General features: G+C 36.6%; 1 protein-coding gene across 7 annotated transcripts in view; it reads right to left on the bottom strand.

Moving 5' to 3' along the window:
* LOC107655593 (glutamate receptor-interacting protein 1-like) overlaps positions 1 to 17,003 on the bottom strand; it is a 292,734-nt gene that overhangs the window by 34,373 nt on the left and 241,358 nt on the right. For all 7 annotated transcript variants that reach the window (XM_016443136.1, XM_016443139.1, XM_016443132.1 and 4 more), the window contains 3 exons: positions 14,299 to 14,448; positions 2,919 to 3,105; positions 1,573 to 1,718 (listed from right to left, as the gene is read on the bottom strand). In XM_016443136.1, coding sequence (XP_016298622.1) covers positions 1,573 to 1,718; positions 2,919 to 3,105; positions 14,299 to 14,448 — 483 coding nt within the window. The remainder of the gene's footprint in view (positions 1 to 1,572; positions 1,719 to 2,918; positions 3,106 to 14,298; positions 14,449 to 17,003) is intronic.

Raw genomic sequence — 17,003 nt, 5'->3', positions numbered from 1 at the left:
TCTTTCAGGCAGAGATGTAGACAATCTTTCTGACAGAAGCCCAGAAAGTTCAGTCTGGGATAGAGGGGAGGAAAAGAAAATCTCCATAAAATATGTCCTTCTCCTCTGGGCAGTGAGTCAGAATCAAAAAGAATGACAGAAGTGTCAGAGTGCTCAAAGAAAGAAAATGCACTGCTCTCCAGTGACCCACCATTTCACACAACGACCTCTGCTCTTGAAATGATCGTGCAGTAATTCAAGCCAACTAATTTCATCCAAATCAACAAAAGTGTCTTTTAAAACAAGCACTTGGTCTGAGCGATAAAGAATATTGCACAAGCAAAAACATGGTAAAGCTGTTCTCCTTCCAGCGCTTCCTTTGTGATAAAACATTTACATTTTATTGAATTGCACAGAAAATTGACATTCAGTTTTCAAATTGTGTGTCGCAGAATGGAAATAAGTGGGTTTTGCAATAATGGTACGTTCATGTCATGCCAAAAATATGACAAATATAAAATATTGAATTAACTAGTGTGTTAGGGTTTACATAATTAACACCACTGTTCAAAAATTAGAGGTTGGTAAGATTTTTTTAATGTTTTTAAAAGAAATCTCATGCTCAACAACAAAGATTCAGTAATAAACTGTAATATTGTGAAATATTATTATAATTCAAAATAACGTTTTTCTATTCGAATATATTCTAAAATGTATTTATTTCCTGTGATGGCAAAGCTGATTCACTTTCATGGGAACTTCGAACTGCGTCCTCTAGGGGTCGCTATGGGGAATGCCTCGTCGTGACCCGTGTCTGAAGCATACATTGAAAAAACACCAGCTCGTTGACCCCTAGAGGACGCAGTGTCTCATTCCCTACTCAGGGAACCATGGTTACATAAGTAACCTGAGACGATTTTCAGCATCATTACTCCAGTTTTTAATTTAAAATGATCCTTCATTCAAATGAAATCATTGTAATATGCCGATTTGGTGCTCAAGAATAAATAATAAATAGAAAGTCTAAAAAGAACAGTATTTATGTCAAACAGAATTTTTTTTTCATTGGTTAATGGACAGGAGGCAATCTGTGTGCTAGTGCCGGAAGGCTGTGACTACCCTTGAAGTCGTCAGAAACACATTTTAAAAGATTCCTGATAAGCTAAATAAAAGAAACTAATTAAATATCAAACCAAATTAAACAAGACAAAACACTAGGATGACAAGCTAATTACGGCGTGTCTCAAGGACTACAGACGTTCCACGCGGCCCATACTGTGATTACGCTGCCAAAGCACAGCACGAGATGGAAAAATGAGAGAATGTGTGGTGGATTTTCAGATGAAAGTATATAAACTGTATTTTCATGCGGATGTACATCCGGAAATAGTACCTATTAAATCACGGGCCACGTGTCTTGCAGTACTAATCATTTCTATGCATCAAACACATTCCAGATGGTTGGGCTCTCAGAATTATGGCATAGCTTTTAAAAAGAAAAAAAACAAACTCTAGGACAAACGCGGGATGTGGCCAGATGGATCTTTCATCCCCAAACAGGTTTGGAATTGATGAATCGGTACATGTCCCCACCTGCTACGTCAAACTCAATCTCTAGTGTGACTTTGCTGGTGATACTGGAGTCCCTCAGCAGCTGATTGGTCTCCTCCAGCGTGCTGTCCTCAGTGGGGATGCCGTTTATTGACAGGATGCGGTCGCCAATCTGCAGGATGCCGCACCTGTGCACAGAGAGCAGATTTAGCACACCATTCCTCTTACACTGGCCAACAGACTAGCTGCGCTGAATGCATAAAATAAAAATAATGGACTGGCGTAGAGGGAGACAAAAAGAGGTGGTGGGACCCAGGAAATATCTTGCACTGACCAGCCAACCACTTATATTATGCCACCTGGCGCCATTAAATAGACATTAGTGAGTGGATGTGACACTTTAGCCAAAAATACAAATGTCCTCTTAGCTCAAGGTCAGAGTAAAATCACTTTTTAATAGCTGAGGGAACAAAAACTCTTTATTGAATTCCAAATGGCTTTTGAGCCAAACAGAAGCAATTGCTTTTGCTTTCACTGCTAAAAACACCAGCAAAGCTGGTCACCATAAGGCATATGCTGTGTTTTTGATGCTGGTATGCAGCGTGGGCTGCTAGCATCACCACCAACAAAAGTGTAAATCATTAAAACGTGTCATATTGTGATTAGCCTCAAGAACCAATGGCATTTGGTGATTTTAGAGCTACGCTGTAGGAAAAGATTTACACTTACACAAGTTGGCAGCATTTACACAAGTTGGCAGCATCTCATCGCTTGTTCCCCAACTCCGCTAGGTCTTTATCAAATCACCAACATTAGCAGGTTTATGTCCATCACTGCAATTACAACTTCAGCTGGCAGCGAGTCATCCCTGTTGCTTAGGTCAGTAATTACAGTGAAGTTGGGATGTAAATCCACATCAGTCGACGAGTAAGTTCATTTGGATGCCGGCTGAGGCTCTGCTGCTCAGGTAATTATAGTTAAGTGCTTTGCTCTATTACGTAACGCCGTAGTCAATCACAGCCCAAGCAGGATGGAAATCAGATCGTCACGGCCAGGCAGTTATATATCATGTGCGATCATCGCATTATATCATGGATGAAGTTGTGGCTCAGCGGAGGACAAGTTCTAAGCGGCGAGAACGGTGCAGTAATGTAATAACTGTGGGCTTTGGGATGTGTTCAGATAATCAAAATTAGATTCAAGATTAAATATTCAAGATTCCCAAAGGGAAGTTCACACTTCTCTGATAACGCAAACAATTAAGCCGCACCGAGTGCTCCGATCTGAGGAGGGATATCTGGAATATTAAAACCCAGAGTTTTAACTAGGTCAAATGAGGCACTGGAGAAGCACTTGAGATTAATAAAAATCATGTTCGGAGATCTTACCGCTCCGCCGGGCTGTCAGGGTCTATGTAAGCGATGAGCGGCGGAGAGGACAGGGTTTCCGTGGCAAAGACTCCTCCCTGAAGCTGGATTCCAAAGCCCATGATGGAGTTGCTGATGAGGGTCACCTCTGTTGTTTCTGTGTGGACAACCTGACCGGCAAGTCCTACCGTACTGGAAGCCAGAGACACTAGAGGAATGAAAAACAGAGGACAACAGGGTCACAAACAGCAGAAAGTTGATTTCTGGGGCCCAAAAGGACCCTCCCTGTTCATTTGTACTATATAGAAAAGAGCAGCTTGAACATTCTACTAAACTTCTCCTTTGGCCATCAGCATAAGGACAATAAAAAAAGTCACACAGGTTTGATAAATCAACCAAATTTTTAGTGAACAATCCTTTTAAATGCTTCAAACAGCTCTTCCGTATGCATCTCAGAGCAATCTTTCCCAGAATAAAAGGCTGTCAGCCATGCAAGTCTTTTCAGTGACTGAGCTGGATTTGTGCCCTCGCTGCAGATAAGAATTCAATATGCGCACTAGTATGTTTTGGGCCAACTAGGTGCGCTTAGAAATAAGAAAAGACACTTTGATATACAGCTAGTGTATTATATCGCAAATCAGACCACAGGGATTTGGGAAAACTCTTTCAGTAGATGGTACAAATTATGAGGTTGTTCGAACTTCCTTATCTTACGAGTCTGGATCTGAAATGACTATATTATACAGTACTTAAAAATAGTGTTGTCAATATATATATAAAAAATGTGATAGCAATTTTAATACCACTGCAAAAAAATATATATTAACAAATGAAATTGCACCAGTATTTTTTCTGTCTGCTACCTCTCATATTTTTATATTTTCATTTTTTAAATTTAATTTCTTTTAAGTTTTAGTAACTTTATGTTATGCCACTTTTTATTAGTTTGTTTATATATATATTTTTCTATTTTCAGTTATAGTCTTAGTAATTTTAGTGTCAACTTAAACTTACAGCGGGTAGAATAAGTATTGAACCATTTTCATTCCATTTCACACCATTGTTCTCAGTAAATATATTTCTAAAGGTGCTGATGACTTGAAATTTTCACCAGATGTCGGTAACAACCCAAGTAATCCATACATAAAAAAGAAAACAAAACAAATAAGTTCAGAAATTAAGTTCTGTGTAATGTCGGTGTATTCCCGCTGTATTTTATTTCAGCTGATTGCCAAGGCAACATTTCTAATTATCATTTAAGTTTTCTTTGTAATTTTGTTCCTTATCTTTATATTTTATTTTATTTCAGTGTTATTTCAATTAACAAAAAATGACTTTTACTAGTTTTATTTAACACTGCTATCACTAAGCTGATAATTATTTTTGTTACAGCAGGTAACCAATAAATAGCCAAAATTAAAATTCTATTTTATTTTGTAAATTAAATTAAGTAAATTAAAAATAAAATAAAAAATAAAGACAATTATAAAAAATAAACAGACACACAGACACCATTATAATGTGCATTATGAAAAATGGATCTTAATTCTGACATTTGCTAGTGTTTTTAAAAGTGAACTTTCAAATACTATATCTAAATAAATATCTTATCTATATCTATTAGAAATCCAAACAAGCCTGTGAAAATAGATAAACCCTGTTGTTTTCACCGCACTGATTGAGAGCGTTTAAACCAGCTTACCGAAAAGCAGACAGGCACACAAGCATAACCAATGTGATTTATACACCGCGCTGCACCCCATTTACAATTGTCTATATCAATAAAGTCTCATGGGATACATCTCAATTGCAAAGCCGCACATTGTTACTGGGCGGCAAAAAGAGCCAATTTTGCCCAAGCTTACTGACATGTTTGTACGCACTGTGTGCTTTCAAAGAGGCCAGTGAAAATGCAATCTGACACACGAACACTGTCACACCCTTAACTGACCAAGCTTAAACTGTCATCCCAAGCGCCAGGGAGCACAGACGGCAGCCAAGAGGTCTCTTTTCCCATAGACACGGAAATCTGCCTCCAGGTTATCGACCGGCACCAAACCAGGCCTGCCGCATTTTTATAGAGCCTGTTATACTCGCTGGATCACTCTACTGTGACTGGAGAGTGAGTCTATCCAAGACTGATGATCCTGCTCACGGGCTAGATTTACCACACCAGACACCTTTATTGTTTTAAATGCAGTGACCTTTCCTTTTTTATTGGGCGTGAGGGATGGGAAAGGGAGGTTAAGGTGACACAGATGAGGACAGGACGCCTCTTGGATGTGCAAACGCTTTCAGGGACGGGTCTGCAGTGCACATCGATCAACAACCGTTTGGGACTCCTCTTGTCTGAAGCACTGAAAATGATACTGACTGGTCTTTTCGCGAATGGCTCAGGGGCCGCAGACTGTGAATTGACCCGACAGGGCTTTGTGTGCTTCGGAGTCTTGCTTCGCGAGGCGATTCGGTTAAGTGGTGTCTTCGGTTTGTGGTAGACTTCAAAGGCTCTGACGGACAAGGAAGCACCTGAGGGGTCATTGTCGACACATCTCAAAGAATCGCCAGCCAGCTGACTCTCTCTAGCTCGTTCGCTTCCTCCTCCTCCTCCTTCCTGCGAGAAATCTTCATTTCTGCTTCCCACAGACCAGTGAGTCAGCAGTAACTCGAAATCCTTAGAATGAGTCAGAAGAGTTTTGAAACATCTTTTCTTCGGCAGAGAACAGATTTGGGCAGTTCTAGTAAAATTGGAAAACGCACCTTTGATCTCAAAGCCCTTGAGTTGCGTCATTGTTTCGGTCGGCAGGATCTGTTCTAAGCTCCCTCTCTCTATATATATATATACATAGACATATACTGCTGTTCAAAAGTCTGGGGTCAGTAAGATATATTTTTTAAAGAAATTAATGTGTTTATTCAGCAAGGAAGCATTAAATTGATTACAAGTGACAGTAGTGAAGACATTTATAAAATAAACGTTCTATTCCTCAAAGTATCACAGTTTCACAAAACCATTAAGCAGCACAACAGTTTCCAACATTGAGCATAATAAGAAATATTTCTTGAGCATCAAATCAGAATATTAGACTGATTTCTGAAGGATCATGTGACACTGAAGACTGGAGTAATGGCTGCTGGAAATTCAGGTTTAACATCACAGAATTAAATAACATTTAAAAAAAAAAGTTTAAAAAAGTAATAATAAAAATTCTTACTAACATAAAACTTTTTATCAGTAATTTATGTATATAGCGTTTGGAATTCTGAAATATATTGACCTTTTCAATTAAAGAATACAACATAATGAAACTGACAAAAACAAACCAAAATTGTAAGTAACTTATGAAATATCAAGGAAATAAATATTATTATTTATAAACCCAAGAAAAAATATTTCCATAATAAATGCATATTGGTCATTTTGAACAATTTACGAAAACTTGGGATAGTGACAAAAATGTTTTATTATTATTATTATTAATAGTAGCAGTAGTATATTTCGTGAACCAATGACTAACAAATACATACATTTCTGAGGCTCATACAGAAAATTAGAGAAATATACGGAATTATCAAAAAATATATTTTTCAGGTTATTTTGAACACCTTTGTGCACTCTAGGGTTAAAATCATGCTTATGTGACATCTCTGTGTGAATACTTTTCATGCAGAGGTCAAAGAGTTGCATGAGTGGTGTGTGTTGAAACCCTGAGTTGCATAAAAGGAACTTGGGAAGAAGAGTCTCTCAAAATAGTGTATGCCGTAGCCTGACCTGTGTCTTGCAGAAGATACCAGGAACCTTAATATCCTCAACACTGTCCTTTAATATTTAATCCTTTAACTGCATGGAAATCATAAACGAGGACTGTAGGCATTAGCCAACAATTAAATTATGCTAATATTCTCCTGGTGAGAAGACACGGTGCTAGTTCGGTCACAGTACATTAAACGCAGAGCGGTTTGTTCCGGACCACAGAAACGCAGAGGGGAACTTTAAAATTAGCATGACACCACCTCCAACAGAGAAAAACAAGATATAGAAAAGGCATCAGTGAAAGCTTTTTAGAGTATCCCCAGCAGGAGAAGAGGAGACAACAGACTGAATGTGTCTGTTTATGGGGCGTGTGGACAAGACCGATAGTTTCCCCTCACATTCACCGCTTCATTGACTCTGTGTTTGATCTTGCAGTAGACATTTTCCACAAATGGGGAACAAAATTTTCTTCAAAAAAACCTTTTTCAACAAACAGTCAGTGATAGGAGGTGCTTAACCTTGACAAAATATTGACTGTGAACCTCAGGAGGTCAAACTAATTATTATATTTTCAGTTTTTCCCCAGTTTTGGTACATTTCTAGCAATAAAAAAAAAACCCAGGAGAGAACAAAATATATGATATATCCATTTTACACAGGAAAAAAAACCCAAGTGGGTAAAATTGACATTTATATTATTAAAATCATTAATTATTAAATATTAGATTTATTTACATTTATATGAAAAAAGTCAAAATAGTTTTTAAACCCAGATTTTTTTTTAATCAATAGAAAATTAAACAGGATTGAACTAAATGGGCAAAATTAATAATCAAAATTAATACTATTAAAATTAATAATTATGGAAAATGAATATTATTCAATATTAGATGATCTAGTAATTTTATATTTATTTACATTTTAATTAATGTCAAAATAGTTTTAAACCTTGATTATTTTTTTAAGCAATAGAAAATTAACCGGGATGGAACTAAATGGACAAAATGAATAATCAAAATGAAACTGACTATTAAAAATGTCATTATTATTAGTATGTAAGTGAGTGAGTAAATAAATAAAATATATGTATAATATATAGTAATTAATAATAAATATGTATAAAATATTAATTATTACATTAAAAATTATATTAACTGAAAATTATATTAAAATACAGTATTATACAATAGTAAAAAAAACTAAATGGACAAAATGAACAATCAAAAAAGTGTGTATAAATAAATAAATAAATAAATTAATAATAAATAAAGTAATAAATAAATAAAACATTTAATAATTAAATAGATTGTGAACAAAATCCCCATTTTAAGGGAAAAATATTTGATGTTTAAAACTAGCTACTTTTCATGCAAGGCTAATTTTATGTCAGATAACAGTTTATTTAACATATCTAATAGGTCTCACAACAAAATACATGGGATTTGTCCCTCTAATGCTTTACAAAAAGTAACAGGACACTGAATTGTACTAGCAAAAAGCACAGTGGAAAATGGCAGCAGTTTTGTGACCTTCTGTGTTATCGCTCAGTGTGAGGAGATGGCTTGGCATCTCATCCAGACGTGTCATTGCTGTCTGATGGGTGACTTTGCAGCGTGTATCTCCCTGCCTCCCTCCCTCAGTCTCTCTCTCTCTCTCTCAGATGTGTTGAACAGTGTCTGTGAGCTTTATTCTGTCCCTGTGAGCCAGTGACAGTAAAGGCCTCAGGAGGTACTTTTAACAAACCACTGCCACTTTGTATGCTAGAAGACGTCACTCAAGCAAAGGCTGGGAATGCTGAATCAGCAGCACAGCATGCAGTGAACCCACCCTCACTCATTTGCCTTTGTGCTATAGGCTGTCAGAACAGATCCTGGGCAACTGGACTCCTTGATTTGACTGCCACGGCTCTGTGCAGAGCTCTCTGGACAGTGAAATCAAGGTGCTATGCAAATAGGGTTCATTTGGAGCATCAATGAAGTTAATCAAGCTTTAATTAAGCTTTCAAATTGGGCTAGTGAGGCAATGGACAATTTGCTGCCCTCTGAGCTCCACAGCAGTAGGTTGAAACAAGGTGATTGCTGATAAGCTGCTAATATTCATTAGCATTTTTGGGCAATTATCAATTTAAATTTGATACGATTTCAAGCATTTTAGCAAAAGGTCATGAAAAACATGATCTTAAAGAAAGTCAAGCGTGTCCAAATCAGTGTTACTTTAGTTATTTTATTATTTATAGAGTCTTTTTCCCATATTTTTAATTCGTATATTTTAGATTTTCAGTTTTAATTTTAGTATAAATGTTAGTATTTATTTTAGTATTTAATTTTTATTTATATTTTTAAGTTTTTTAAGGTTACATCTAAAAAACTATTGTAAATACTTGTTTTAAATACTTTAGTTGACACAATCATTCTTTTATATTTTCAGTTTTATTTTTCATTTTAGTTTAAGTTTTAGTAATGTTGTTATGTGATTGTGTATCATATATATATATATATATATATATACACACACACACACACACAACCGGTCAAAAGTTTGGGATCAGAACGATTTTTAATGTTTTTTACAGGACTAGCTTATGCTCATCAATTAATCGCATACAAAATAAAAGTTTTTGTTTGCATAATATATGTGTGTGTTCACTGTTTATTTATTATGTATATATAAATACACACACACAGTATATATTTTGAAAATATTTACATGTATATACATTTCTATATTTATATGATTATATTTATATTATAAATAAATATATTTAATATATAAACAGCATGTTTTTCTTAAATATATACATGCATGTGTTTGTATTCTTTTGGGATGGTACTCTGCAGGTGATGAGCAGAGCTGGTTTCCTGCTTAGAATTGAGGTTCATCAGACCAGATAATCTTGTTTCTCAGAGTTTGAGAGTCCTTTAGGTGCTCTTTTGCACATTCCAAGTGTGTTTTCATGTGTCTTCACTGAGAAGAGGATGGAGTTTGGTCACTCCGCCATAAAGCCCAGATCGGTGGAGTGTTGCAGTGATGTGTGTCCTCCTTCTCTGAGCTCTGCAGGCAGTTCCTTTGACTTCATGGCTTGGTTTTCGCTCTGATATGCATTGTCAGCTGTGAGGCCTTTTAAAGAGAGGTGTGTGCCTTTCCAAATCATGTCCAATCGATTTAATTTACCACAGGTGGACTCTCAGCAATGATCAATAATATAATTTCAGTTTTAGTTTTTTTTTTAAAAGTTTTTTAAATGTAGGTTTTCATCTAATATTTATGTTTTATTTTATTTCGGCTTTAATTTAAATACTGCAATTTTTCATAGTTTTCTTTTTGTTTTACTTAACAGGCAGCTGGTTTCCCAACATGACCAGATGAAAATTAGCAGACTAGCTTGACTGGGTTAGGAGACAAACCAGCAAACCTGCTTAGGCTGGTCTAATATGTTTTTAAAAGGAATACAAGCTGTATTTACAGGACAAAAGCATATATCTGCTGCATTTGCCTTTTTAACGGAGAATATTGTCTATTATGCTATGATATAATCTCTGCCATGCTGCTCTGACTAAGCGTGTTTCACGAGTTGGAGTAAAATCATAGCTGAGGAAAGACTCAATACAGCTATTACAGACCCATTATGAAATCATTTTTCTAAACAAACAGCGTCTTTGAGGGGCCATGCACATGCTCGTGGCAGTAAAACTGAAAATAAATTTGTGTAATAGATGAGATGCTCTGTTTCTGTGCGGCAGGTGTATTTGCCAAACACAAGCGGTGAGCAACGCAGTAGAAGAAGCTATTAACCGTGACGTTCAGAACAAGTGCAGCCTAGTCATAGTAAATTAAACACTTCAAAGTCAGATAAAAAATGGACAGTTAAATTAGCCGAAGTGTTTTGCCATTTTAAAAGACAGTCTCAAATCCCAGTTAAATGAGACAACTAAGCAAGCCATTTGTTAGGGGATTTCACATCTGTGGTGCTACGAAAACCTCGCTATGTTTGTTCGAACAATGCAAAATGTCAACCTCTGGCTCAACCACTGACATAATTTCAGGACAAGAGAGATGAGGCATTAGAAGTGCTTTGGAGATCTGTTTGGAAGCAGTCATTATTGTAATTCTAATGGTGCCACAGTGTTATTTTAGTATTATTTATATACGTTCAGGAGAAAACGCCCGCATGGTGAATGTAAACAACGCTTATTACATTAATTTAATTACGTTAATTAAGTTCTGGGGAATGCGCGCACATGCATCGTGGTACTCTCCAAAATGGCGGAAGATGATAATTCGGGGAGAACGATTGTTGAATAAATTGTTATTTTTGTTTCCTTTGCACACAAAAAGTATTCTCGTAGCATCGCAAAATTGAAGTTGAGCCACTGACGTCACATGGATTGTTTTACCGATGTCCCTGCTACGTTTCTGGGTCTGGGAACATTGCAGTTGCGTTGCTGTCTATGTAGGGTCAGAGAGCTCTCAGTTTCCATTAATAATATCTTAATTTGTGCTCTGAAGATGAACAAAGGTCTTACAGGTTTGGAACGACATGAGGGTGAGTAATTAATGACAGAATTTTCATTTTGGGGTGAACTATCCCTTTAAACCTGCATCGCATATATTTAATTGAATCATAGCATTTGTGAATTCACAATAGCATTATGCTTTATTGTGATTTTTAAATGGGATTAATATATCATGCAGCCTTGGAAAATGGTCTAATAATGCATTTCATGGATTCTCATCCGTGGAATGCACCACTTCCGGTATTTTGCCGGTTACTCGACACAGGCAAAATGCAATTGAGGATTTTTTTTTATAATCAAGTACTCGAATTGAATCAAGGAATCTTGACAGCCCTACCATATTAATTATTAATATCTTAAATTAATTTTATTTTTAGATGAGGTTTTCTACAGCATGTGTCCAAACTCCACTTCCTCTAACATTTACAGCAAATAACCAAGCAGCAACGAAAAACAAATTTAAACACAAGTCTGCTACTGAAAGTTAGCGTGAACGCGGTCAGCAGTGTGGGCAGCTGATTAACCATTTTTCCAGTGCCAACGATTGTTTATTGGTCCTGTTGACGAAGCCTGCAGATAACAGCCCCACGCGGTATGAAAGCGTGGTCGGGTAATTATCTCTGGCAGAGGCGACGACGGTGACGCTACTCGGTTGAAGGATATGAAATATCTTTCAGGATCTAATTACTGGGTAGCCAGAGGTGTAATTTCCCTCTTTCGCCTGGCATCTTCAGATATGGGAAGAGAATGCTGAATGTGTTCACTTCAGGTAAGTGCTATCACACTCGCTGATCTTATTCAGATTCAGAGCCCAGCCGTGGAGAGGAAGGGCAGGAAGGATAGGAACCATGTGCAAGAGGTCTGAATGTACAGGTAAAGACAGACTATCATAGCAGAGACAGGAAGAATAATAGACGTATGGCCTTTCTTTAATACCAAGCGACCTCAATGCATTTATGTTGGAGTTTTATTGCTATCGTCGCTTTCAGCGGCTTGACCAAGCTTCTCTTCGCACAATTGCATGCGCTTAGCATAATGTGGCTTTTATAAAGGTTTGTTTCTGAATTACCGTGGGCGGTACTTTCAACCTCCTGACTTCTGTTTTGCACAAAGAATGGCAAAGGCAGCTATAAAAATTCGAAAGCTAATATTAAAGTCAAGACAAGTCTCCGGTCAGAGCCTGCATGGAGGTGCTGATACATTAGAGAAGTTTTACAGGAAATCAATAACCAAGCCCATTTCTGTGTACTTCAGCCATTCTGATAAAAACGAAAGGTTTTAAAGAATGAATCAAAGTGGAACTAGGCGAAGACTGATGGTAAATCTGTTGAAGAGAGGATAAAAACCTATGAAGAACAACTGCTTATTCAATGTACTATACAGAGCCATAAAGAAGGTCTTTGGCTCGCTTTGTGGTACTAGAAAAATGGCACGTCAAGGTAAAAATAGTACTTTCAAATGTGTTTCAAGACCCTTTTCCATTCAGTTGCATTCCATAAAGCTATTCGAAAATAATGCATCTAACTGCATGTGAAAGCTTTCAAGCTTCAAAAAGGATGCGGAAGCACCATAAAAGCATCATAGAAGTGGTCCATACAATGGACTGGGTGAGGAATTCGAATCGAACTGAAGTAGCTATTAATTGGAAGGAAAGTAGTTTTGAGTCAGATTTGAATGATCAGTTTACCAAACCGATTGATTCACTCTCAAAATGATTTAATTTCTTGAGATGACTCAGTGATCCAGTTGCAGCAATTAACCCCTCACTGGAGGTGAAGATCAGTGAATAATGAGATAAATCAAGTCGATGTCTTCCTCACAAAGCTGTCACTTTTATGGTGGTTTTGCATTCAGTTTGAAGTCACAGAAGAAAGTCATAAAAATTGTGTTAATTTAGTCTTTTTTTTTTATTTAGTCCAGTGTCAAGTTTACTTTTTATTTGTCATATTTAGTCAACCTTGTCCTGTCTTTGTTTAGTCAAGTTTTAGTCGACTAAATGTCTGAACATTTTAATCTAGTTTTAGTCAATTAAAACTTATTCACATTTTCGTCATGCTGTATAATATTTACAAATATTTTTGATAAAAATTATAAATCGCAATGATTTTTGTCATTTGAGAAATGTTTTTTTCACATTTCAGGTATTGCACTTTCACCAATAAGCACAAAGCAACAGAATGTGAACTCATACACATGGTTTATTTGACCTCATCTAGTGTACTGATTTATTATAGGCTATTTAATATATAAATTAATATCAAAGACTTATATATGCACTTTCTCTGTCTACATAATGAAAACTGGTAAAACAGTCAAATTCCTAATAGCAATTCCAATAATTCCAAATTGCAATAATGTTTCTCTTTTAAATCAACAGCCCTTGAGCAAGTGCATTAATTCAGCAATCACAATCACAAACAAAATAGTCGATATCTCATGACAGACGATAATACACACTGGCTGAATGACACTTTCATTTAAGCCGATTATACCACATGGAGATCGCTGAACTTCAGCATACTGGTTTGTCGGTGTTTAGATAATAATCTACACTTCCGTAATGAAGAGTGAGCGCATGCACATGGTTGCCAGATTGCAAAAATTAAGCAAAACACCAGGCAGAAAATGTATCCTTTTAACAGAGAAGTTCTGATTTGGGGATTTGAACTGTTCTTATCTGGCAACTGCCCACATGAAAGCTCTCATAGTAGAGGCTTGTACAGCAGTCTGCAATATTATTTTGAAATTTTGTCTCCTTTTTTTCGATGAAAAAATAAAAGGAGATTTTTGTATAGTTTTTATTTAAAAAAAAAAGTATTGTCTGGTCTTTTATCGTCAACGATATTGCATGTTGATATAGTCACAGTTATCGTGTATTGACCTTATTGTCATCTCATCATTGTCTCGATTTAGTCATGGGAAAGTAGCTCGTCAAAGAACATTTTTTGTCATAGTTTTCATTGATGAAATTAACACAACATAAAAATTTGGAATGACATGGGGTGAGTAAATTAATTTACATTTTTGGGTGAACTATCAACTATTGAATTGTGTGGAATGTTTCGTTCTTGATCAATAAAAAAAGATTGATCCCTATTAGATATCAGAACATTCAACACGACTACATCAAACATACTTGAGCTCTTGTAGTCTTTCTTCTTCAGTTTGCGTCTCATCATGGTGCCGCGGGGACTTGTGGGATACATGGTGCGTGGCAGCGTGTTCATGTTGAGTGAGCTCAGACTGTAGGCACTCATGGAGGTGGGAGAGAAGGATGAACCCAGAGCTGTGTAGGAAAAAGAGAGAAATGTTTTAGCAAAACTCATTATCAACTCTCAATGACTCATTTCAAAACCTCATATATTTAGTATATAAAGTTCAATTTTGCTTGGTAGAATGCTTCTGCTTTACATTTTTTCCTCATTTAAAACAACAATTTTAGTGAAAATCCAACAAACTTCATGATTTCATAGTATTTGGTATGTGTCTCTTTTGCTTTACTGTAGCTGCATGATCATGATCTTCGGCATGATTTCAGATGATCCAAAGAACATCTTGAGTTTCTTTGGAAGAACAACATCTGACCATCTGTACAAATTCACATGAACAATCTCACAAATTTACCTAGATTAGTGACCTTGAAGTTCTATTCATTTTATGTTTTAACCATGTTTAAATCCCATATTTTCAACTGAACTTTCGAACCCCACTGTATCTTAACGTTTTCTAACAACAGGTGCAGGAAACGAAAGCCACAGTTTGTCACCAGTCGAGGAAATGCACAAAACAACTCATTAATGTGCTATAGACTGTGCCCTCGTCTTTGACACTGTGTGAACGGTGGTAAGTCTTCATCAAAGCACATCTCTAAAAATACTCCCCGATGCCTAAAAGCCACTTCTTATCACAGAACAACGGCTAAGAACCAAATCACAGTTCATACTGATCAGATAAAGAGCTTCAAAGCCGTTTTTAGCACTTACAAAAAAAAAATCCCAACTGACAGAATGTTACTACTCCAAAAAAAAAAATGTTTTATTTGGCTGGGACACTGGCGATGCTGAAAATATGTCAGGATTAGAGCAGATTACAGTCTTATTTTTTACAGTTGTGTGGTCTTGGCACATGAAAGGACATTCTGCTTTCCTCTCTCTTTTTTTTTTAAAAGCCATTAAACCATGTACAGCTTTAAGAGCATAATGAGACCTTCTGGTCCACTTGTGTATTGTATAAGATGAGCTCTTCCTAATCCAAACATTAAGGAGTTAATGTCCAGCAAATGCAGCCTAATTTGTCTTTAGGGAAAAAGAAAACAGCGTAATACAACTAGTAATACAAAAGTAATACAACTCTCAGGGGGGTTTTGCTCTTTCACGCAAATCAAGACACATCTTCCAGAGATGGAAAAAGCCTTTGAACTCCCATAACCAAGGGGGATATATAATCCAGCAATAAAAAAGGAGACTGTGACTAAAAAGTATTGATGGAATGACAGTAAATTATGTGAAGCCACCAGCACTGAAGTGCCCGCGGCATCTTTACTACCCTCCTGAATTGAGAATCTGAGACACGACTGTGAAGGTGAGAAAAGGTGCCGCAAGCAATTTTAGCAGTGTTGCTAACTTCAAAATGCAATCATATGTGTGATATAAGTGAAAAGCAGTTCAGACGCTCGAGGTTTAAAGGTCGCTGTACCATTGGTTGCTACAGGGGTTTTTGAACTGTAGTCAGCAAAATGTTTGGGGGACTGCAAAAAATTTATATATACACATATATATATATATATATATATATATATATATGCCGCGTTTCAGTCACTATTTCTTATTCATTCTGTTGTCTGAATGAATAAGATTAAAAAATATATCAATGAAAACAGTTTTATCGAGAATTTGGCTGCATCAAAATACAGCATGGGCACAGAGAGACCAACAAATGTATAGCCTAATAATAAATAATAATTATTTTGCATGTTCAGAAGAAGTGAGCTGCCCTGTCTTGCAAAAATGTAAACAGGTTTGTGTAAGTAAATTGCTCAGTGCAAAGAAAGAGAAGTAATGGGAACCTGGTATTTCTATGTTCTTTTTTCATGTGTCTAATAGACATGAACAAGTTCTTTGAAAAACATATATGACCTTTGAAACATGTCTAGTCTTCATGTTCTACAGTCGTGGCCAAAGGTTTTGGCAGTGACATACATTTTGTGTTTTACAAAGTTTGTTGCTTCAGTATTTGTAGATTATTTTTCCATGTTTCTATGGTATACTGAAAAACAGTGATAGGCATATCATAAGTTTTAAAGGCTTTTATTGGCAAAATAATTATAATCAGTCAATATTTACAGTGTTGACCCTTGTTCTTCATAACCTCTGCAGTTCGCTCTGGCGTGCTGGATATTAGCTTTTGGGCCAAATCCTGACTGATGGCGATACATTCTTGCCTTATTATTTCTCGGAGTTGGTCACAATTTGTGGGCTTCTGCTTCTCCACTCGCCTTTTGAGGACAACCGGGCTTCCATACTTTTCAGACCCCTTTAGCGACTTTTTTTTTTTTTTCAGAAAAGCGCCTAGCGACAAATCTTTAGGGTTTGCCCAAACCTTATTTAGTTTCTGAGACTCGCTGGTACTGCCACGCGAGTGCAAAGTCTCTCTTTCCCAGCGCGCACACACCTCTCTTTCTCTCTCTCCGCGTCTATTCTGTTCAGCGAGCGGCGGAGAGTAGCAGCACTTTTAGTTAAAACAGATATTATGTTGCTTCTCTAATTTTACATGCAAGTATAGCCGAAATCACAGCACAGCTATTGTCTTTATCTTATGGGTATTTGATTTAATCAGACTAGA

Source organism: Sinocyclocheilus anshuiensis, unplaced genomic scaffold, assembly GCF_001515605.1.
Source record: "Sinocyclocheilus anshuiensis isolate Anshui unplaced genomic scaffold, SAMN03320099.WGS_v1.1 scaffold916, whole genome shotgun sequence".
In the NCBI taxonomy this organism is placed as follows: domain Eukaryota; kingdom Metazoa; phylum Chordata; class Actinopteri; order Cypriniformes; family Cyprinidae; genus Sinocyclocheilus; species Sinocyclocheilus anshuiensis.
This window is presented reverse-complemented; position numbering and strand designations above follow the sequence as displayed.